The sequence below is a fragment of the Rhincodon typus genome, chromosome 40, assembly GCF_021869965.1.
Source record: "Rhincodon typus isolate 14 chromosome 40, sRhiTyp1.1, whole genome shotgun sequence".
Lineage (NCBI taxonomy): Eukaryota > Metazoa > Chordata > Chondrichthyes > Orectolobiformes > Rhincodontidae > Rhincodon > Rhincodon typus.
The window spans coordinates 6,977,224-6,999,869 of NC_063371.1; the positions used below are offsets into that span (position 1 = coordinate 6,977,224).

A 22,646-nucleotide genomic window follows, 5' to 3' on the forward strand; every position below is an offset into this window, starting at 1 on the left:
TCCTGCTCCTCTGATGCTGCCTGGCCTGGTGTGCTCCTCCAGCTCCATACCGTGTTATCTCTGGCTCCAGCATAGGCAGTTTTTACTTTCTCTTCGTATGTAGAAGTTTGGTTATTGATACTGATCATCTTATCCCACACCAGCATGTGGCCATAAGGGATAACAGAACTACATAAAACTGAACAGAACAAACAGTGCACCAGGAGGGTCCAGTAGCAGTGTGGACAAAGGCAAAGTACATTGTCATAAACAAAAATCAAAGAACTGTGGACACTGGAAATCTGAAACAAAAACAGAAATTGCTGGAAAAACCCAACAGATCGAGCACCATCCATGGAGACAAAGCAAAGTTAAGGTCAAGTGACCCTTCTTCAGAACTGGACTTCATCAGGCTCGGCTGTAATTGGTCCGTGAATTACAGTGGCCACATTCATTGTAAAAATGAATTAAAATGATGGGAAAATGTCAAGGAGCAACCATGACCTGTGCAAACAACTCAGATAAAGATTGAATAACTTCAAATGAGTGTGAAATTTCAGTTACATTTTGCTGTTCAACAGTTACAATGCTATTCTGAGCCGCAGTGAAAGAGTGCTTTAAAGCACTCAATTCCATTTACAGACTTAAACAATAGCTTAGGGAATGTCCTTTCAGTATGCTTCAGAAATGGGTACTCTGTAGAGAAGGATGTGTGGAGTTGGGAGACAGGGTGGGGTTTGAGAAGAAAAACAACTGCCCATCTCAAAGTAAATTCTCCACACAAAGAACTACTATATTTCCTGGTGACTGATCTGAAATGTTTCTGTCCACACACACTGCCTGTCCTGCTCAGCATTTCCAGTGTTGTCTGTTTAGGTTGCAGATTTGAAAAACCTTTAGTGAACTGCCTATATTGCAATATCTCCAGGACATAAATGGCAGCATTCATCGTATGGAGCGGTTTCCACACTTCACATCAGCTTGAGAAGGCTTTCTCAATCCAAGTACATTAATTCGATCACATACTTATCATATGATCTTAAAAAGGAGGAGCACAAAGGAGCCAATCAGCCTATTTAAACTGCTGTTACACTCAACAAGATCAAGGCTGATCCAATAATCCTCAATTCAACTTGCCTGCCTTTTTTTCCATAAATCTTGATTCTCTTATAGATTAAAAAGTTGCTTATCTCAACCTTGAATCTCCTGAGTAACCAAGACTCAACAGCCCTCTGCAATTAATCGATTCCCTAGGTTGACTATCCTCTGAGAGAAGAAACTCCTTATTTCTGTAGTTAGTGGGTGACTCATTACTCTGAAATTCTGTCCTCTGCTCCTAAAATGTCCCCCCAAGGGAAAGCAACCTCTACACATCTACCCTCCGAAGCTTCCGAATCCCCTCTCAGTGTTCAAAACTCTAATGCATCTAAGTCCAACCCATTCAGTCTGTTCTCATGACACCAGAAATCAACATCAATATTGTGTGCACTGCCTTCAATGGCAAGTGCATCTTTCCTTGGATGAGGGGACCAAAACTGTTCACCGTATTCCAGGTGTGGTCTGACTTGAGCTGTCTCGTTTTCACAAGAACACCCTATTTTTATGCTCCATTTCCTCTGGAATAAAGGCAAACAGTCCATTTGCTGTTTCTGTCACCCAGTGAACTTGGAGGCTAGCTTTTTGTGATTAGCATGAGGAACTCCAAATCCCACTGTGCTCAGCTTTCTGCAGCCTTTGTTCCATTTAAATAATAGCCAGCTGTTCTTCTCTTCCAGCCATGGACTCACATTGTCCCAAATTATATCCCATCTGCAAAATTTTTACCCACACACTTGTCCATATCCCTCCGGACATTGAGTCGGATTCACTACTTGCCTTCCCATCTATTTTTGGGTGGTCCACAAACCTGGTGTCATTATTAGGATAGATTGTAAATAACTATAACCCCAGCAGTGATCCCTGTGGCACTGGACCCATTACAGGTTGCCATTCTGAAAATGTTCCATTTATTTCAACTCACCTGTCTTCAATGAGTTAGTTAACCCTTTATCTATGTTCATATACTACACCCAACACCATGGGCTCTTAAGTTATGTGTAGTATCTTGACAAACACCTTCTGAAAAATGAAACTATACCACATTTATTGGCAATCCTTGACCTATCCTGTTTGTTCACTCCTCTTAGAACTGTAATAAATTTGTCAGACTTTTTTTTTTGTCATGAAGTCATGCTGACTTTGATTTTATGATACATTTCTAAATGCTCTGCTGTTACATCCCTTATATTTGACTTGAACAATGAACCAAAAGAGTCATCATGAAATATATGGCTTTCCAGGCCCAGGTATTGGGAAGGTGGATGTACGGATCCTTTACAAGTCCAGCAGAACTTTGGCGACACATTCTAGGATGACAGGAGTGTGACAAGGGTCAGTGACAGCTTCTGACGGCACACCTGCTGTAGAAGTCTGCAATTAGATCTGACCCCCAGTTGCTTTATGCTCAAAAGATTTGCCATCCTCAGAGAACTCTCATGTTCTTCCAAGAGTAAAATTCAGCAAAGTTTGCCAAGACAACGGCACTCTCGATGGCTGCATATCATTTTTGAAGTAATCTCACAACAGGTGCTAGACTATGCATTTATGGTCCATCCACAATTGCCTTAGATGACAGTGAGCTCTCCATTTAATTTGTTTTTGTTTTGAAGTGATACTGACTGTGATTTTATTTGATAAGAAAGTTCCAGTATATTAACCCAACAATGAAGATGACCGAACAGTTGTCAAAGCTTAGACACTCAGACTCAGAATTAATAGCACTCCCACATTACTGCTTTTGATTTTCTGTTACAAACATTGCAGTTGAAGTCTGCAGTCTGTTGAAATTAATTTGGTATGCAATAGATTGTACTGGCTGTAACCAGAGTCTAGCAGCAGTCAGGAGGGGCTGAATGCCAATAATGCAAATTAGACTGAGGTTTCAGCACTTGTAAATGGTTTCCACCAACAGACATCTGGCATGATTTTAGATGAAGGGGCAAAAACATGAAAGCTAAATTTATTGATGACAAAGACTGGTGGAAAATTAACTTCTGAAGACAGCATCAGGAGGGTACAAAGGGATGTCGGTCAGTAGGAGTGCAGAAATATCTAGCAAATGGAGTATAATATGAGAATGTCAAATTGTCTATTTTGGCAGGAGAAGTAATAAAGAAGCATTTCATGTAAATGGTGAGAGACAGTACAGAGCTCAAACCGACACATCCTCATGCATGAATGACGAAGCATTAATGTCCAAGTACAGCAAGTAATTAGCAAACAGTAATTGTCTGTTGCAAGGGGATCCGAATACCAAAGTGCTTAATTTTGCTGGCTCCCTGAGGAAATCTTTACCCTAACCTGTAATGATGAGTTGCTGACACTGCAATGATTTCACGTTGTGTAAGGATGGCTCCAGCCACTGGAGCGATTTCCCTCTGACTCCAACTGCATCAGTTTTGTCCATGATCCTTTGTGTTTTTCACAGATGAATGAAGCTGACATTTCCAGAGGGACTTGTCTCATCCTTGACAGGCATTCAGTTCTTGAGTCCACATTTGGTTCAATGCTACAATGAATTATCAGTGACCTCAACCTGGTATCATTAAGTAGATTGCTGCTGCGAAGTATCACTTGCTTCCAGTATTAATTAACACATCCATTAATTCACTCATGACTGGCAGGTTGATAAAGCAATAACTGACCAGGTTAAATTTAATTTGGTTTAATGGATGGGTCCTTCATGGCACCAAAGCATTGCAGAAACTTCCAAATTGATTCTAACAGGTAGATTAAGCTTTACGTGCTTGTGCTTTCATGCTGTAGAAGCTTGCTTTTCCAGAAATGTGATAGCTTGCAACCAATAATTGAAACATACAAGTACATTAGTAAATTGTAGTTCTTAGATTTGGAGCCCATTTATGCAACTGACTGTCAATGTTTAGCACAGCTTTTTTTCCGGTCAGACACATTTTACAGTAATTCTGCATACTTTGCGGAACTGTCAATATGTCAAATATACTTGACATCGTAATCCAGACACAGACAGATGAAATAAAGAACCGCTATTGCTGAAGTCTGAAACGAAAACACAAATTGCTGGACAAACTCAGCAGTCTGGCAACATGTGTGGAGAAAAAAATAACAGTTAACATTTCGGATCCGGTGAACCCTATTCTGAACTGATGGAAGTTAGAAAAAGCTGTTATGTACACTGAAGAATTAGGGTGTGGGGGCAGGGAATAAAAGCAAAAAGTGATAGGTGGAGATGGAACCCAGAGGGTCAGAAATAATATTAGGCAGACAAAGGGACTGATGATGGTAAGCAAGGGAGCAAGAGGACTGCAAATGGGTAACTTAACTATGTGAAAATGGGGTGGCTACACTAAAAACAGCCATGTCATGACAGGGCCAGGTGTGGGAGGTGGGTAAAGGACATGGAAGATGGTGTTCAGGTCCTAAAATAATTGCACTTGATATTGAGTCCTGACAGCTGTAGAGTCGCCCAAGCACAAAACAAGATGTTTTTCCAGCATTGAGTCTCACTGGCACACTCCAACAAGCCTGAGACAGAAATGTTGACTATGTAACATGGTGGCATGTTAAAATGGGATACAACTGGAAGTTCGGGGTCACAGAACATGTGGCCACTGTGACAAGCTAAGGATTTTGTACAGTCCCAAGCCACTTTGGTCAATTCATGCTTTCGACAACAAATCAGTTTGTGAAAAGCAGGGTTCACAAATTTTGGTGGGGAAACAACAACCTGAAAAACCTTTTAAGGTTGACTAGCTGGATTTCAGCATGATTGTTGGACAAGTGCCTTGGGCAGTAAGCTGGGCTACCAGCCACCCCAGGCATGAACCTTCAACAGAAACGCTTCAGGTCAACAGGATGCTCGGCCATGAGTATCAAGGGAGGTCCAAAGGATCGTAAGGCCGAGAGAGACAGTAGCTTGCCTCATATTACACCCTCAGTTCAATACCTTCTTGTGGACCATAAAAACATTTCAAACATCAATTTTCAACCAAAACCTTGGTTTAAAAAGAGGGCAATCTCTAAATACAACTGTTAGCCATTTTTCCACATTTAGGAAGCACATTACCACAATGAGAAGGCCAGTTGACTACATTTTTCATTCTCAACAGTTGAGGAAACCTAAGCTCATCCACGACTCACCCTTTGCCTGCAGCAACCCCGAGCGTCCCCATATCGTCCTAACGTGCCCTTCCCTGCCTACACAGCATCACCCTTTCCAAACTCCCCATGGAAAAGGACCCACTACCCCCATTCCCTCGCTGATAATTTCCAAACACCGGCTTTCCTTTCCCTAACGAAATACCTGAATTTCCCCTCGTCCACTCCACCCGACTTCCCAACCCGCCCATCTGCCGGCCCTCCCCACCCTAAAACCGATCATACTTCATTCACCCAAACTCCCGATTACCGCACCAAGCCACTCCTCACCAAACGAACATCCAGGCCCACCGGACACCCACAAACCTCCCTTGGCCACAGTTTCTCTCCGTGTACCTCCCCCGCCTTCCCACACCCGGACCACCGACCCCAACCGGCCGGCAAACTCCCAACCACCTCAGCCTCGGGAGGGGACAAGCAGCCAGTGGATGGAAAGATGCCGAGTCGACGACCCTACCGTGGCCAGAACGGCAAGCGACCCCGGATCGAATCGAAGCCAGACCGGTCCAAGTCGTCGGGTCAGACGGTTGCTGGCACTAACGTGTTCGAAGCCTTCACCTTCTACCCGTTTGAACTGCAACCGCCAACGGTCTCTTAGCTTCGCGCGCACCGACTCCCGATGGGCCAAGCGCGAGGTCTACCGTCTTCCACCCTGATTCCACACCCCACACCCCCATCAATCGGCCACCTGAGGGACTGCCCTCACACACTTTAAACTCAGGGTTACACTTTTGGAAAGAACTGCGCAGTCTCGGTATCTGCCAGCTGGGTCTGACATCGTTCACTTGCACATTCTCCCCGTATCTGCGTGGGTTTCCTCCCACAGTCCAAAGATGTGCAGGCTAGGTGGATCGGCCATTGCTAAATTGCCCATAGTGTTCAGGGATGTGTAGATTAGGTGGGTTTCAGGAATGGATCTGGGTGGGATTCTCTCAGGGTTGGTGCGGACTTGTTGGGGCGAAGGGCCTGTTTCCACACGGTCGGGATTCTATGAATTTCTATGAAACAAGATTTTACTGCAATAGAGTTCATCTTTCCCTCTTCCTGTTACTGTGCTACGCCTCCATTTGCTGATTGATGGCGGCCAAGATCTCTGTAACGAGCTCCGCGGTCTTGATTAGAGGCCTGCCTCACCGGTACAGCCACTCCCGCAATGGCAGCATCCAAGCTGGAGGCATGGTCTGGTCTCCTACCTCCAGCTCCTCCTCCAACGTTCGTCCAGACACTGCTGCCTGTTGTGGGTTGCCGGTGGCTGAGCTCCTCCACTGTCAACGCTGAAGCCTCTGCGACCTCAGAGCCGGAACTGGCCCTTGATCTGGGGTTGCTTGGGACCCAGATCCAACTGACTCATCTGCAGAAAAAAAAACGCAGAATGACAATAAAGCCGTCATGGCACCAAACGATGAAGATGGGTGAGATAGTGCTGATACAGTTAGCTTCACTGCATGGTGGTGGAAGGCAGTGCCAGGTTTTTGACAAAGTGTCAATTTCTTTTTCTCCTCATGGGTGTCACTGGCTGGCCAGCATTTAGTGCCCTTCCCTAGTTGCCCTTGACCAGGAGGTGGTGAGCTTCCTTTTTGAACCACTGCAATCTATGCACTGTCGGTTGACCAACAATGCACCGAGGGAAGGATTTCCAGGATTTTGACCCAGCAACAGTAAAGGAATGATGATATATTTCCAAATCTTGACGTTGAGTGGCTTGGAGGGCACCTTCAAGGTAGTGGTATTCCCATGTATCTGCTGCCCTTGTCCTTCCAGGTCGAAGTAGTCCCAGGTTTAAAAGATGCTGTCTAATGATCTTTGGTAAATTTCTGCTGTGCATCTTGTAGTTCATAAACACCTGCTGCTTAGCAACCGTGGTGGAGGGAGTGGACATTTGTGGATGTGGTGCCAATCACGTTGGCTACTTTGACCTGGATGGTGTCAAGCTTAAATAGTGTTGGAGCTGCATCTATTCAGACAAGTAGGGAATATTCATTTACACTCCTGACTTAGGTCTTGTAGAGGGTGGACAGGCTTTGGGGAGTCAGGAGGTCAGGTACTCACTGCAGTATTCCTTGCCTCCAATCTGCTCTTGTGCAGATTGTGTTTATGTGGCTGGTCCAGTTTTGTTTCTGGTCAATGGTAACCACCTGGATGTTGACAGTGGTGGATTCAGGGATGGTCACACCATTGAATGTCAAAAGGTGGTGATTCAATTGTCTCTTATGCCTGGCGTGTGTGGTATGAATGTTACTTGCCACTTTTCAGACCAAGCCTGGATATTGTCCAGATCTTGTTGCATTTGAACATGTACTCCTTCAGTATCTGAGGAGTCACACATAATGCTGAACATTGTGCAATCATCAGCCAACAAACCCACTTCTGACCTTATGATGGAGGAAAGGTCATTGAAGAACCAGCTGAAGATGGTACACGGTGTTGGGCTTTTTCATCATTGAAGATGGGGATATATAAGTGAGCCTCCTCAATACAGTGAGAGACTTGGGGAAAAAACTTTTAGTTGGTGTTTTTCTCCTTTTTCTGCAACCCTTGTTCTTCTTGCAATACAAGTGGTATTCCCATGTATCTGCTGCCCTTGTCCTTCCAGGTCAAAGTAGTCCTAGGTTTGAAAGATGCTGTCTAATGATCTTTGGTAAATTTCTGCTGTGCATCTTGTAGTTCTTGTTGTTTTTGTAGCCAGACATGACCAGTACTCACTCGTCTCAATCCACATGGACAAGGAGAACCACCATTTTGACTGGGACAACACCAAAATCCTGGGACAAGCTAGGCAGAGACAGGCACGAGAATTCCGAGAAGCCTGGCACTCCACAAAGCATGCTATTAATAAACATATTGAACTCGACTCCATATATATTCCACTACGAAGGAAAACCGGAAGTGAGGCAATCCATCTCAACGGACCCCAGAATTTAGAAACCAGGCGGGAAAACACACCGACGCTTCATCGGAGGCTGCACTGAGGATGTTACCCAGCATGGTGACGAAACGTCTGCGAAACAAGAAACCAGCTCGGTGAGCCAACTAACCTTAACAAGATAACCAATTCATTAAGCAGAGCACCCAAACTGAGAATTGTTATGGAAACATGAGAAAAGATTTGGAAAGATTTCAAACAACCAAATTTGGTTATACTCAGCATCAGAAGAAAGATAACACATTGGTCAAAAAGCTGCTCGAGATGCACGCAAGGGTACTTGCTGCTGTGCTGTCACCTTTCAGATTTGTTTTGTTGGCAAGTGAATCGTGTCATCAGCATCAAATTGTCCAGGTCACAATAAAGAATCCATGAAACAAAAGCCAAATAGTGCAGAGGTGAAAATCTGAAATGAAAACAAAACACCGCGTAGGTCAGAAAGCTGCTGTGGAGAGAGGAAAACAGTTAAGATTTCGGATTCGTGTCCTTTCATCAAAACTGAGGAAACGAGAAACATCCGGGATCTGTTAAATAAGGATCTTGCCAGTGTAAATTGCTGAAAAGTGTGGGAACCAAGAATAGGGAAAGAACAAAAGGATGCAATCTGAAATAGGGTAGAGGTCTGGAATGATTATTGCCCAAAGTGAAATTATGAGGCAAAGATGTTGAAACAAATGTCATTCGGTCTAGAAGACCCGTAAATGGTTACAGAACGAGAACATGAAAGCAGTCTTCAAATATCATGATGTTAAAACTCAACCGTTGAGGGTGTCAAGCATTTTTCTTCTCTGCATCTTCCCCCCAAAACCAAAGCAAGGTCAAGTTTGTCCATCTGAAGATAACTGCTGAAATGTACTTCCAAAATACTGTCAATCCCATGAGTTTTTCACATTCACGGTACAGTGGGTTAGACTGCTGTCTCAGAGAACCAGGGACCTGGGTTTGATTCCAGCCTTGGACGACTGTCTGTGTTGAGTTTGCACATTCTCCCCATGTATGTGTGGATTTCCTCCAGGTGCTCTGGTTTCCTCCCCAAGTCCAAAGACTTGCAAGTTAGGTGAACTGGCCACGTTAAATTGCCCATAGTGTTCAGAGATGTGCAAGCTAGGTGGATTAGCTATAAGAAATACAAGGTTACAGGGATAGGGTAGGGAGTTGGGTGTGGGTAGGATGCTGTTTGGAGGGTCGGTGTAGACTCAATGGGCCAAATGGCCTGCTCCCACACAATCAGGATTCTAGGATTCTATTCTACAAAAAGGACTCTATGCTTCATGCTTTCTGCTGCTTTCTTAACTACCATAAATTATCTTTCATATTCTGTTCTCGATCATAATGAATGGTAGTGCAGGTTCAAGGGGTTGAATGGCCCATGCCTGCTCCTAACTTCGATGTCTCCTCAAACTGTCAGTTCAGCAACCGAAGTAGCAAGTACTTAGTGATACCAGAACTACCGTTGAAAAATTCAAATATAAATTGTACAATTCAAGTTTTGGTACTGTTTTTGTTGTGTTGCATTTCCCAAACCAAGCCTTTTTCATGAGCTTAACGTACTTATTTAAACAGCTGAAACAATAACCAGAGGACAGTATTTCAAAAATGCCAAACTTGTAGTCTCTTCCATTTGGTTAATGCAATGATGTTACCGAAACAGTTAATAGCTGCAGAGTCGTTTTTTTATTTTAAAAACATAAAATTTAATGGATGCAAAAATAAAAATGTTTAGTGCTATATTACCATAACATCCAAGTACAGTGTTAACATTACATCTCCAATACAACCAATCACAGTGCTGGTTAGTGAAATCCTGATTATGATAAAACATGAATTAACCCGCGACTTTGTGCAAAGGAAAACTATATAATAATTGAGACCTGTTAATAAAAAGTCAGAGTTTTGAAACAATATCACATTACCTATAATCACTTCAATAGCCCAGAGATTAATGAAAAGGATTGAAGAGATTTTCATAGATGCCCAGGACACACTTAGTTTCTGCACAATTATTACATTCAGATTCAGAAAGGGCCTTTGGATCCACGTGCAATTTTGTTCAAATACAAAATCTATTTCAATCACTAAATTGACCAAGCCCTCAATTTCAAAACATTGTGAAGTGTCTTCATCTCACCTCAGATCTGGACCTGTCTATAGACAGATACAATAAGTAAAGATTGCATGTACAACCAAATCTCACAAGCAATGTTGTCCCGACTACTCTCAACCTTCTGTGAACAATTTCTCACCAAATTTGACTCTTTTGAGCTGCTATGAATTCCTTGCTTTACTCTGCTGGTGACAATTGCGTACGCAGCAGCCCTTGAACCCGATATTGTAATGCTCCATATCCTTTCTCCAGACACGGTGCAGCTCAATGTCCCTGAACGTCACCCAGCAACTATCACACTTGATAAATTCTTCAAGTGAATGTTATTTTTGATCACATGGTTAAGTCTGCCAACCTTCCACATACAGATATTTTTCAGCTAGCATCGAATGCACACTCACCTTGTAAGGACACATTCCACTCAAGTAAATTCAGAACTGAAGAGCAGTTTGGCAAAAAAAAACATATCTTGGGAACATCTGTGTTTGCAAAGGCATCTTGCTGGAGATTAACACAGCCAGACATTGCTGATTGTCAACATCACCTGTTAAAATACTTGACTTGAAAGAGTTCTTTAGGGCAGTTTTCTGGTTGTTGTAAGGGTGAGGGTTGGGGAGAAAGGAAGCGGGCCAGTGGTTGTAAATGTACTGCTCAAGAGTCTGGATGTTTCAAAATAAGCTGATTAATAAAGTATGTAGGATCCTGAGTTTTATATGTAGTGGAATAGAGAATAAAAGCAATGAAATTATGCAATGCAAAAAAAAAACAAAACTGATTTGGTCTCAGCTGGAATATTGTACACAATTTTGTGCAACACACTTTAGGAAAGATGTAAAAGAGTAGGGAGGATGTGGCAAAGATTCTTTGGAATAGAATTGGCTAAGTACATGAACAGAAAACATCTCCAGGGCTTCAGGGAAAAGACAGACAGATAACTCACCTCCTGACTCCCCAAAGCCTGTCCACCACCCACAAGACACAAGTCAGGAGAGTGATGGGATACTCACCACTTGCCTGGATGAGTGCAGCTCTAACAACAGTCAAAAAGCTTGACACCATCCAGGACAAAACAGCCTCCTTAATTGGCACCACATCCACAAAAATTCACTCAACCACCAATGCTCAGTGGTGGCAGTGTATACTATCTACAAGAGGCACTGCAGATATTCACTGAAGATTCTTAGACAGCACCTTCCAAACTTATGACCACAGATACATGGGGACTCCACTTCCTGCAAGTTCCCCTCCAAGCCACTCACCATCCTGACTTGGAAATATTTTGACATTCCTTCATTCTTGCTGGGTCAAAATTCTGGAATTCCTTCCAGAAGGGCATTGTGGGTCAGCCTACATCAAGTGGACAACACGATTCACAACCAACTACTCAAGAGCAACTAGGAATAAGCAATAAATGCTGGCCAGCCAGTGACACCAGGTCACATGAGTGAGCCAAAAAAAGTGCAGGAGGTGATCTGCTCTTGTTGAGGGCCTCCAGAATGGCCTCCTCTTGGAAAGTGAGTTCAAAATTCTTTTCTTCTTAAAATGAAAAAAATGGCAGATCCTTAACAGCTCCAAACTACCCACAGATTCAACAAAATGGTGCACACAAGTGACTGACAATGAGGGTACAAACTAATCGCTAATCCTATTAAGTAGTCACTGAGGCCAGTCATTTATAGATTAGGGAAAGGCAGGGATCACTAAAATTTCTTTTCTTCCAGAAACAGATGAGTGAAAATAAAAACACTTCATGGCTTTTAGCAATTGTTCAGAGACGTTGACAGTGAAACAGTCCAATTTAGAATTAAAATTTAACACAAAGAATAAAAATGAACCCAACAAAAAGGTTTTTGACAGCTCCAATTTTTAATGCACAAAGAACTGATGAATAATGAGACAGGATGGCAGGCTCACCACTTGTTTGATTGAAGGTGAGGAGTGCTAATGTAATTTATTTCGCAATCAGTAATGAGAGTTGAAGGAGGGGAAACTACATACTGATAAGACCAATAGTTAAAAATGAACACAAAGCACCATGAAAGTGCCTTTGACCAGATGGATACTTTGGAGCATCTTTTTTAAAAGGAACATGATGCAAAATGCTCAATGATTGGGCTACACAAAAGATGTTTATTTAAATGTAATAAGCCTGTCATTAGCAACTAATGGTTGGATATTTACTTTATTATAAACTCGAGCATTTTCATAAGTTTGAACATGTTTTTTTGCTCACTCAAGTGGCCTACAGCTTATGCTCAGAACAGGTTCTGTGGAATGGTGACAGAGAATGGATTAGGTACTGTCAAATCATGTAGTGCTAACAAAAATCACATGCCTGTTGATAATTTTCTGTATCTCATATATAACATACAACCAACTTGCATGGTTAAGTTAGAATCAGGTGAGAAGGGAACCATCCTGAAAGTAAAATTTCTTCATTCAGCCCAAGCCATTTAACTGCCTCTCCTTAATTATGTCGGAGTGGAAATAAAATCTTTAAACTCTCTCTATTGGTACTCACAACACAAACTCAGAAATGAAGCTAATTTGCATTACTTAAAATGTACAGTACAAACAATGTTTAGCACAGGCTGCACCTCTATTGAAAGAAACAAAGACATTCTCCTCTCCTGAGTAGGGGCTGCATTCCTGCTTAGAGTCTGGCACTATTGTTTTCAAAAGGAAGCAGAAAAGCATCTGTTTACTAGAACTATTTGGCAAGAGCACTCAAGTTAGAATTGTGCTGAATATCTTTTCAGCTAGGATGACACACCTACAACATTTACACATTTGCAAGCCTCTGTTAGGCAGGAAAGCAATTGTTCTATTTTTGTTGTGTGGGGTTTATGGCAACATATAATGTCCAGTATTTATGTACTACATGCCGTAATGGTGAAACAGTCAAGTGTCACATCCCTGCTACAAGGCGACGTTGATTATCTTTCTCACTTTTCATCACTCACAACAGATTCAGATTAGCTGCACCTCGCCCTCAGGTTCTGGCTCTAGCTCACACACACCCATAAAATTCATCTCTTTGGTGTTTATGACAGATGTTGATTTTGATCTCATCCCAGTCAGAGTGTGGTTTGAAGTTGAGGACACCTTGTCGGCTGGCAAGACCGTTCCATTCTGACGTTCCAACAAGTAAGTTTCCAGCCTTTTCAGGAGTTGTTTTGGGTTTTTTTTGGCAAACATTTCAACTCCTGCAAGGAAACAGGAAAAATTTTCAAGCAATAATTTAAAGCACAAGGTGAAATGGAATTTCAGACATATTATATTAGTGATTTCTACTCTTTTCAGCTCCATTTCAAAGGAGGCAATGGTGTAGTGGCGTTGTCATTGCAAAGAAAAACACCTTTGACCACAAGTCTATCAGGAAGTGGTCAGCACATAGCGTCCTTGAGACCCTGTGGCAAAAGGAGAGGTGGATCCTGTAACATGGTTCCCTGAGCAGACCGACGAAGTCATTTGGCAGAACACCTCATCGCCAGAACTTTCCAACGAGCACCAAGATGTAGCTTGGCTCGTTGTGAGAAGGGCACTGCCCATCAGATCCTTCATGTACACCCGGTCTCTGTGCGCCACCGCACGCTGCCCTCAAAGCAGCTGCACTGGTGAAGAGACTGTCACTCATTACCTCTGGAATGCACCTTTGCAAATAAGGTCTGGAGAGAGAGGTTTTGCTCAAGGTTTGTCCCGAGCAGCTCTGTAACGCAGGACTCTTTGCTCCACGGGCTGTTCCCTGGGGCACACATCGAGACAAACATTGACCGCACCTGGAGGACCATCAACTCAGCGAAAGACGCTCTTTGGTCTGCCTGAAACTTGTTGGTCTTCCAGTGTGAAGAGGTGAACTCAAACAAGTGTTGCAGACTGGCACATTCCAACGTCCAGGAAGCACTAAAGCTTGGGCAGCTGCTGCCAAGACACAGTGGGGAGACACCACTATCTCAGGTCTTTTTGCCAAAGCATAACAAGGGTCTGTTCAGTTATCAGACCCTCTCGTTGTACGTATGTAAACAGTGTCCTGCATAAGAAATGTCTTTGGCTTTTGTAACTGCAGGGAATGTCAAATTCCAATGTTGGTTTCTCTTGATATGCAAAGACTGTATGGAACTGCCCAGTGAATGCAGTTGGAAGATTTTTTTAAACGAATAAAGTATATTTTTTGGCAATAAAAAAACTGACACTGGACTCAGAATCCAGCAGATGGTGAAATCTGAATCAATTAAAATTTGGATTTAAAAGCTCGCCAAGTCAGTTGTTGATTGTTGTAAAATCTATCTGGATCACGAATGTCTTTACAGGAAGGAAATCCATCATCCTTCCCAAGTCTGAGTCCAGATCCACAATAGTGTAGTTGACTCTGCACTGCTATCTGAAATGTCCCTCACAACCCAGACAGTCCAAGCAGCAAACAAGGATGGAAATAAATGCTGGCCCAGTCAGCAGCACCCCCATCCGATGAACAAAAAAAAGTCTCATTGTCTTTTGACTGCGTGCCAACTATCTAAGCAAACTAAGCAACAATGATTTTCCAATTTGTATGAAGCCTTATGTCCCTTCCCAGGCTTTCACTAATCTGTTGCAAGCAGTTCAATGTTTTACATTTGGAGCTTTTCATATCATGAAAACCATCAGCTGCGAGACCCATTCTGAATTTACTGAGCACTTAGCTGCGGCTTTTCAAGTGTTCCTTTCCTTACTTCAGGCATTTAACATGCAACCTTATGAACAAGTCTGAAGATTCCCTCAACCCACTAACAATGCAGTATCGAATACAAGTCAAAAGGATTTCAGAGAAGTATATCTTGCACTCAATTTTTCACCTTTAAGAACAAATCCTGAATCAGAGATGGTTTTGTGCTGTGTTTTCCATATCTGATAAAGATGCAGGAATGCAGCCACATAGAAATCATTAAGGACTCCAATCACCTGCTGCCTTCGGTTACATTCTCTGTCACAAAACACACAGCATTTACAACTCAGCCAGAATTTAAAAGAATCACAGTAATGGTCTTTAAAGTTTATAGTTCCAAATCTTTAACTTTCTCTCATCACAACTTGGTTCCCATTGTTAATATAGCAAGTAATTAAGCGAGGGAATGGAGTTAATTGTTCAATCAATGACTGGGCAGATATGAAGGGGAAATAGGTGAGACTGGTGGGCAGAAGGAGCTGCAAGAATGATCAGGGCTCTTGTGATGCAGTGGTAGTGTTTCTACCTCTGAGTCATGAGGCCGAGGTTCAAGTCCCACCTGATCCAGACATGTGTCATACTATCGCTCAACAGGTTGGTGAGAAAATATCTGGAAGACTGACCAGTTTAAAAAACCTGAAGGCACAAAGAGAAGCCTCTTGGTTTTCTGGCTGACCAGTTCCACAATGAAACCAATTTTCTCCTCCATGTGCCATTCGGCAGCCAAATGTTCTGTCACCTGTTAGTGTTAACGAGTCAGAGGCAACTGCCCCATTGTGTTTCTGGGAGTTGTCTGCCTTACCATGTTGCTTAAGGGTGGACTGAATGCAGGGAATAGATGAAATATTTTCACTGTAGTTTTCTTAATTCTTCAAGCATAATTCATTATCCATATATTAATAAACAGTCAATTGGAGACTTTGTAAAATACAACGTCAGTAAGACAGATGGCGACTCACAACTGTCAGCCACAAGGATGATAACTGTTTATTGGCATTGGTATTTTTTTGGAAGAATGGAGAAGAAATTCATCCACTTGCAACAATTTTCTTGTTTCAATGTTTAATTTCTAATTGCCCTCTCATCTGACAGGAACAATCTGAGATTATTCTATGTCACCTACTTGGATAAACATTCTTCCCTCAAAGCTTGGATAGTGATTCTGGTGATGTTAATGGACATGAGACAGAAAGGGAAATTCTGCAACAAAGAAAATATGGTCAAAGTGAAAGCAAACATTGTACAGAAAAGATACTCATTGTACATCATCTCAGCAAAGGGCAGAATTCATGTAACTCTTTCATCAAATCTTTCAGAACCTCAAAATGGTGTGTCATTTAAAAAAATGGAACCAGTCCATTAATATCTGAAAGAAATCAGAGATACTTATATTCTACATTTATGCTTCCTCTCAGAAAAAAAAGCCTCGGACACCATGCCTGGTGCTGTATTCCAAAACTCCAGTGTATCTGACAGCTTAACTTCATTAATTTTAACAAACTTAATCTGTGTATTCAGCAGAATTCAGTATGAGTAAAAAGGTTTGTGTGGCCTTATCCAAAACAGACTCTTTGAGAAATTTTCAACCAAATTAAAACTGGAAGCGTTGACTAACTTGTATCGGATGCTGTGACAATTTGTAAATATCACGAGCCAAAGGTAAAGTCTGCAAATCCATCACCATGTACAAGGTGTGCATCAGACCAAGGAATCCTGTCCCGCGTAGGTCAGTCCCTGGATCTGCACCTAGTAACAGTACAAAATTCATAGGCAAAAAGAGAAGTCAAACTTGTTTACTAGTTTGCTCTCGTAGTTCATAACTTTTTATGTAAGCACATTTTCAGTTTTGTTATTGATCAGACATAATTTGAAGAGATGACAAGAGTTTTACGCATGTCATAAACACACTTTCATATAAAACAGTTTAACACATCAAATTTCAGTCTAACACTGTTAAAAAACTGTTACGTATCCATACCTCCAGCCACTGGTTGCAACATGCTTTCAAGCTCAGTGTAAACATTTTTTTGTAATGTATTCTTTGTTACATATTGACATGATTAACACTGCCAATTGAACACATGGGCTGCATTATCCAGGAAGTGGTAATGTCATGCAAGTTGCCACTCTGGTCCTGTGAAAGGAAACAGCTCAATAGGTCTGACAGGAGATTCCGATCAGGAACTCAGCAGAAATGCACAGCCATAGTTCCATTCTGACACTTCACTGGTCACGTGGAAAGGGCATGGAGGGCCAGGAGCTGGGAAGATGGAGAATTATCAAATCCACAGCAGCTACAGGGAAGATGGTTCTGAATGGAACGAGGGTCCAGCAATGGGGAAAGGGATAGTAAATTTAGGGAAAGGGATAGCAAGTCCAGAGCAACGTGGGAGGTGGGTCAACTTTCACAGTGAAGGAGCCTTGGGTCCAAAGTCGTGGAAGGTATTGGAAGGCAGCTCCCGCAGGTCGGATCAAGAAGGGGTTTAAGGATGTGTCAGGATCAGGTTCAGGGAAGGGAATACCTGGTCGAGAGTTGGGAAAGAGGCTTTCAGCTCTCGGGGGACAAAGGGGGTGACAGGTCAGGAGGGATTGGTGGGGTGTGTGAGTTAAGTTGGGGGTCAACTGAACAGTTACTCAGGCATTTGACAAGGTACTTGATCAGCTTGTTCTCCTAAGTAACCATTTACTTAATTTCGTCAAAACCCTCTGAATTCTCAGATTTGAATGGAGCGTTTCAGATGGTTCCAGTTGTTGGGAAATGGCCCAGCAGAATGTTCAATTTCCAAAGCAATTCCTTCAGAGTCTACTACGACAGAGATTTCACAGGATACTCACATGCAACCCCCAATGACACTGGAACAACATCTGTCTCACTACTGGCAAATCCAGGATAAAGTTCCCAACTGAGCCCCAGCCTGAAATACCAAGGTATGATCACAACACAAACAAACTGTCAACCAGAATATTTCCTTATCCTTACCTTGAAACCCTAATTGTTCCCAATGTGATCCATAACGTGCACAGTCAAACTTAGACCCAGTTAGTTTCTTGTAAATTGTCTGCAAAACTCGAATATGAACTTTCTGATCATTGTCCAAGGAGCCTGCGCCAAGAAACACATCAATATCTTCTACAATTTCGTGTTCTGCAATGATTTTTGTTGTTCATTAAAAGATAGTTTTACAAAACAATGGTAACTGCTTCAAATCCAGGATACTTGCATTGTGAAACAAATGGTCCTCTGAAGAAAAATACATTTGGGTCACAGTCATAGAGTATTACAACATGAAACTTCGGCCCTCTGCGCTGGTCAACAAATATGTATCTCCTCTCATCTCATTTCTCAGCACGAGGTCCAGGGCCTTCTAAGGTGTGGCATTTTAAGTGTTAATTTAAATACTTATTAGATGTTGTGATGGCTCCTGCCTCTACCTTTCAGCTCCAAAATTCAAACAGAAATAAACCAGGTAAACACAGGAAGCATCTTTCTCATCACCAAGGTGCCCAGAACCAGGGCTCACACTTTTAAAATATAGGCTCATCCATTTCAGACAGAGATGAGGAGAAATTTCTTCTCCCAGAAAATGATGAGCCTGTGGAATTCTCTGCTTTAGCAAGCAAATGATGCCTAAACATCGAATGTTTTCAAGGAGATGGATATAATTCTAAGAATAAAAGGAATCAAAGGTGTGATGATGCAACAGCTTTAGGAGATATATTTTGTCCTGGGATTTTTTATGGCAAAACACTGAGACAGAGGTAGCAAGCAGTCTGCTCAAAGCCAACGAAGTAAACATTTTAAAATTTTGAAGTAAACATTTTCTGAGGACTTCGGCTTTTTTAAAAGAAGTTGGAATAATAGAAGCAGCCTGAATGGTTGGCGGGGGGGGGCACAGAACCAGGATTTTTAGCTTTAGCTTTCTGCAGGTGTTGGGGTTTTGAAGCTGGATGTGGAAGCTCTTGTTCCTCTCTCTGTTACAGCTAAAAGCTGGAGTTGTCTTCCTGCTGGTCAAGTTGCATGTGAGATAATCTATTTTAATGAATTTTCCTTTGCCAAGGGTGTGTTTATGGGATGTTACTATATTGGAACAGTTAATTAGAAGCAGTTAATATATCTATTATTTTGTTGAGCATTTCGATAGAGTTACAGTGAAGTGAATTGTTTTCATTTTGTCTGTATTTTAACCGTAGTATAATAAGAAGGCGTGCTTTGCTTTACATTGCATAGTTTGAACAATTGAATTGCATCTTGAACGCAACACCTTACACTTATCTTTAAAATAAGAAAACGTTGGTACAGTGAATGGAACCAGGTGGATCTTGTTGGGTACAAGATCTTTGATTGAGGTTGTTAACCTGAGCCAATCAGGAGGCACTGGCTGACCAGTATTAACAGGGGTTCAGAATCTCCTCAGTTCAAGGGACTGACTCCGAGCCAGTGTACTGTGCACAAGTAAATAAAGGGTGACTTGATGACGAGATCCTGGCCTCTGCGCAGTTATTTCAGTTAAAGTTTAGACTATTTTCTTAATATATTTTGAGGGGGTTTGATCTGCTTTGGAACAAAGGGTATACGGAAAAAGCAGGAACAAAATAGTGAGATGAACAATCAGCAATGATCACAATGGATGGCACAGCAGGCTCGAAGGGCCAGAGTTATAGAGTCATAGAGATATACAACATGGAAACAGACCAGCTGACCAGCTATCCTAAATTAATCGAGTTCTATTTGCCAGCATTTGGTCCGTATCCCCCTAAACTCTTCCTTTTCATATACCCATCCAAATGCCTTTGCAATGTTCTAATTGTACCAGCTTCCACCACTTCCTCTGGCAGTTCATTCAATACAGGAACAACCCTCTGCATGAAAAAGTTCCCCTTCGGGTCCCCTTTAAATCTTTCCACTCATACCTTAAGACTATGCCCTTTAGTTTTTGACTCCCCCACTCCAAGGAAAAGACTTTATCTATTTATCCTGTCCATGCCCCTCATAACTATATAAAGCTCTACAAAGTCACCCCTCAGCCTCTGATACTCCAGAGAAAATAGCCCCAACTTATTCAGCCTGTCCCTGTAGCTCAAACTCTCCAGCCCCGGAAACATCTTTGAAAATCTTTTCTGAACCCTATCAAGTTTCACAACATCCTTCCGATAGCAGGGAGACAAGAACTAATGCAGTATGCTAACAGTGGCCAAACAATGTCTTGCAACTTGACCTCCCAACTCCGATACTCAATGCACTGACCAATAAAGGCAAACATACCAAACATCTTTTTCACTATCCTATCTATCTGCTACTCCGCTTTCAAGGAACTATGAACCTGTACTCGAAGGTCTCCCTTTGTTCAGCACCACTCACCAGGACCTTACCATTAAGTGTATAAGTCCAGCCCTGATTTGCCTTTCCAAAATGCAGCACCTCACCTTTATCTAAATTAAACTCCATCTGCCATTCCTTGGCGCATTGGCCCATCTGATCAAGATCCCGTTGTACTCGGAGGGAACCTTCTTCACTGTCCACTAAATCTCCAATTTTGGTGTCATCTGCAAACTTACTAACCATACCTCCAGTGTTCGCATCCAAATCATTTATATAAATGATGAAAAGCAGTGGACCTAGCACCGATCCTTGTGACATACCGCTGGTCATAGATCTCCAGTCTCAAAAGCAAACATCCACCGCCACCTTCTGTCTTCTATCTTTGAGCCTGTTCTGTATCCAAATGGTTAGTTCTCCCTGTATTCCATGTGATCTAACCTTGCTAACCAGTCCACCAAATCTTGTTGAATGCCTTACTGAGGTCCATATAGATGTTGTCCACTGCTTTGCCCTCATCAATCCTCTTCATTACATCTTCAAAAAACTCAATTATGTTTGTGAGACACGATTTTCCACGCACAAAACCACGTTGACTGTCCCTAATCAGTCCTTGCCTTTCCAAATACATGGAATTCCTGTCCCTCAAGAATCCCTCCAACAACCTGCCCACCACTGATGTCAGGCTCACCGGTGTGTAGTTCCCTGGCTTTTCCTTGTAGCGTTTGTTAAATAGTGGCACCAAATTAGCCAACCTCCAGTCTTCTGGCACCTCACCTGTAGCTATCGGTGATACAAATATCTCAGTAAGGGGCCCAGCAATCACTTGCCTCGCTTCCCCCAGGGGTCCAGGGTACAGGTGATCAGGTCCCAAGGATTTATCCACCTTTATGCATTTTAAACCGTCCAGCGCCACCTCCTCTGTAATAAGGACATTTTTCAAGATGTCGCAATTTATTTCCCCATGTTCTATCCCTTCCATTTTCTTCTCCACTGCAAACACTGATGCAAAATACTCATTTAGTATATCCCCCATCTCCTGCGGTTTCACAAATAGGCAGCCTTTAAGGTGCCCTATTCTCTTCCGAGTTACCCTTTTGTCCCTAATGTATTTATAAAATCTGTTTGGATTCTCCTTAACCCTATATGCCAAAGGTATCTCATGTTCCCTTTTTGCCCTCCTGATTTCCCTCTTAAGTATTCTCCTACTGCCTTTATACACTTCTAAGCATTCACTCAATCTCTGCTGTCAATACATGACATATGCTTCCTTCTCAGTCTTGACCAAAACCTCAATTTCTCTCGTCATCCAGCACTCCCTACACCTACCAGCCTTGCTCTTCACCCTAATGGGAACATACTGTCCCCACACTCTCGTTATCTCACTTTTGAAGGCCTCCCATTTTCCAGCCGTCCCTTTACATGCAAACATCCGACCCCAATCAACTTTTGAAAGTTCTTGCCTAATACCATCAAAAATTGGCCTTTCTCGAATTTAGAACTTTAACTTTTAGATCCGGTCTATGCTTTTCCATCCCAATTTCTGGTTACTAACCCCAAAGTGCTCCCCCACTGACACCTCAGTCACTGCCCTGTTTTATTTCCCAACAAGAGGTCAAGTTTTGCATCTTCTCTAGTGGATCCATCCACATACTCAATCAGAAAATTTTCTTGGACATACTTAAAAAATTCCTCTCCATCCAAGCCTTTAACACTATAGCAGTGCTAGTTTATGTTTGGGAAGTTCAAATCCCCTATTATAACTACCCGATTATTCTTACATGGCCTACTCCTGCTCCTATTTCCCATGCTACTCTATTTAACTCTTTCAGTTGAAGATACCCATCTATCGCTCGGTAAAAAATATCTGTGTGAATCCCCTCGTACCCTTCATTTTAAATCTATGGCCCCTGGTTATTGACCCCTCTCCGAATGAGGAATGTTTCATCCTCTCTTCACTGTTTATGTCCCTCATAATTTTGTACACCTTAATGAGGAACCACCTCAGCCTTCTTTACTCTCAGGAAAACAACCCCAATTGTCCAGTCTCTCTTCAAAGCTGAAACGCTCCAGCCCAGGCACATCCTGGTGATTCTCCTCTCCTCGCACTCTTGTGCCAACATATCCTTGCTATCATGTGGGAACCTGAGATGAGCACTGTACTTCAGCTGTGGCCCAGCCGAAGCCCTATACAACTCCATCATAACCTCCTTGATCTAATGTTCAATGCCTTGTTTAAGAAAGACAGGTATCACATATGCCTTCTTAACCAACATAACCAACTACCTGAGATAACAAGGTGTAGAGCTGGATGAACACAGCAGGCCAAGCAGCTTCAGAAGAGCAGGAAGGCTGACGTTTCGGGCCTAGACCCTAGGGTCTAGGC

General features: G+C 42.5%; 2 protein-coding genes across 14 annotated transcripts in view; both read right to left on the reverse strand.

The window, feature by feature from the left end:
* Positions 1-6,065, reverse strand: part of gpat2 (glycerol-3-phosphate acyltransferase 2, mitochondrial) — a 52,730-nt gene extending 46,665 nt beyond the window's left edge. For 2 of the 7 annotated variants that reach the window (XM_048618782.1, XM_048618778.1), the window contains exon 1: positions 5,672-6,062. The gene's annotated coding sequence lies outside the window, so the exon portion shown is untranslated. Of the gene's footprint in view, positions 1-5,671 lie in introns of all 7 variants that reach the window. The other 5 variants (XM_048618784.1, XM_048618783.1, XM_048618781.1 and 2 more) reach the window with 4 other exon arrangements.
* Positions 6,066-12,088: 6,023 nt separating this feature from the next.
* elmod3 (ELMO/CED-12 domain containing 3) overlaps positions 12,089-22,646 on the reverse strand; it is a 39,929-nt gene continuing 29,371 nt past the window's right edge. For 6 of the 7 annotated variants that reach the window (XM_048618620.1, XM_048618621.1, XM_048618618.1 and 3 more), the window contains 5 exons: positions 17,924-18,046; positions 16,559-16,689; positions 16,067-16,143; positions 15,074-15,201; positions 12,089-13,447 (listed from right to left, as the gene is read on the reverse strand). In XM_048618620.1, coding sequence (XP_048474577.1) covers positions 13,212-13,447; positions 15,074-15,201; positions 16,067-16,143; positions 16,559-16,689; positions 17,924-18,046 — 695 coding nt within the window. In that variant the 3' untranslated portion in view covers positions 12,089-13,211. The remainder of the gene's footprint in view (positions 13,448-15,073; positions 15,202-16,066; positions 16,144-16,558; positions 16,690-17,923; positions 18,047-22,646) is intronic. The other variant, XM_048618622.1, reaches the window with a different exon arrangement.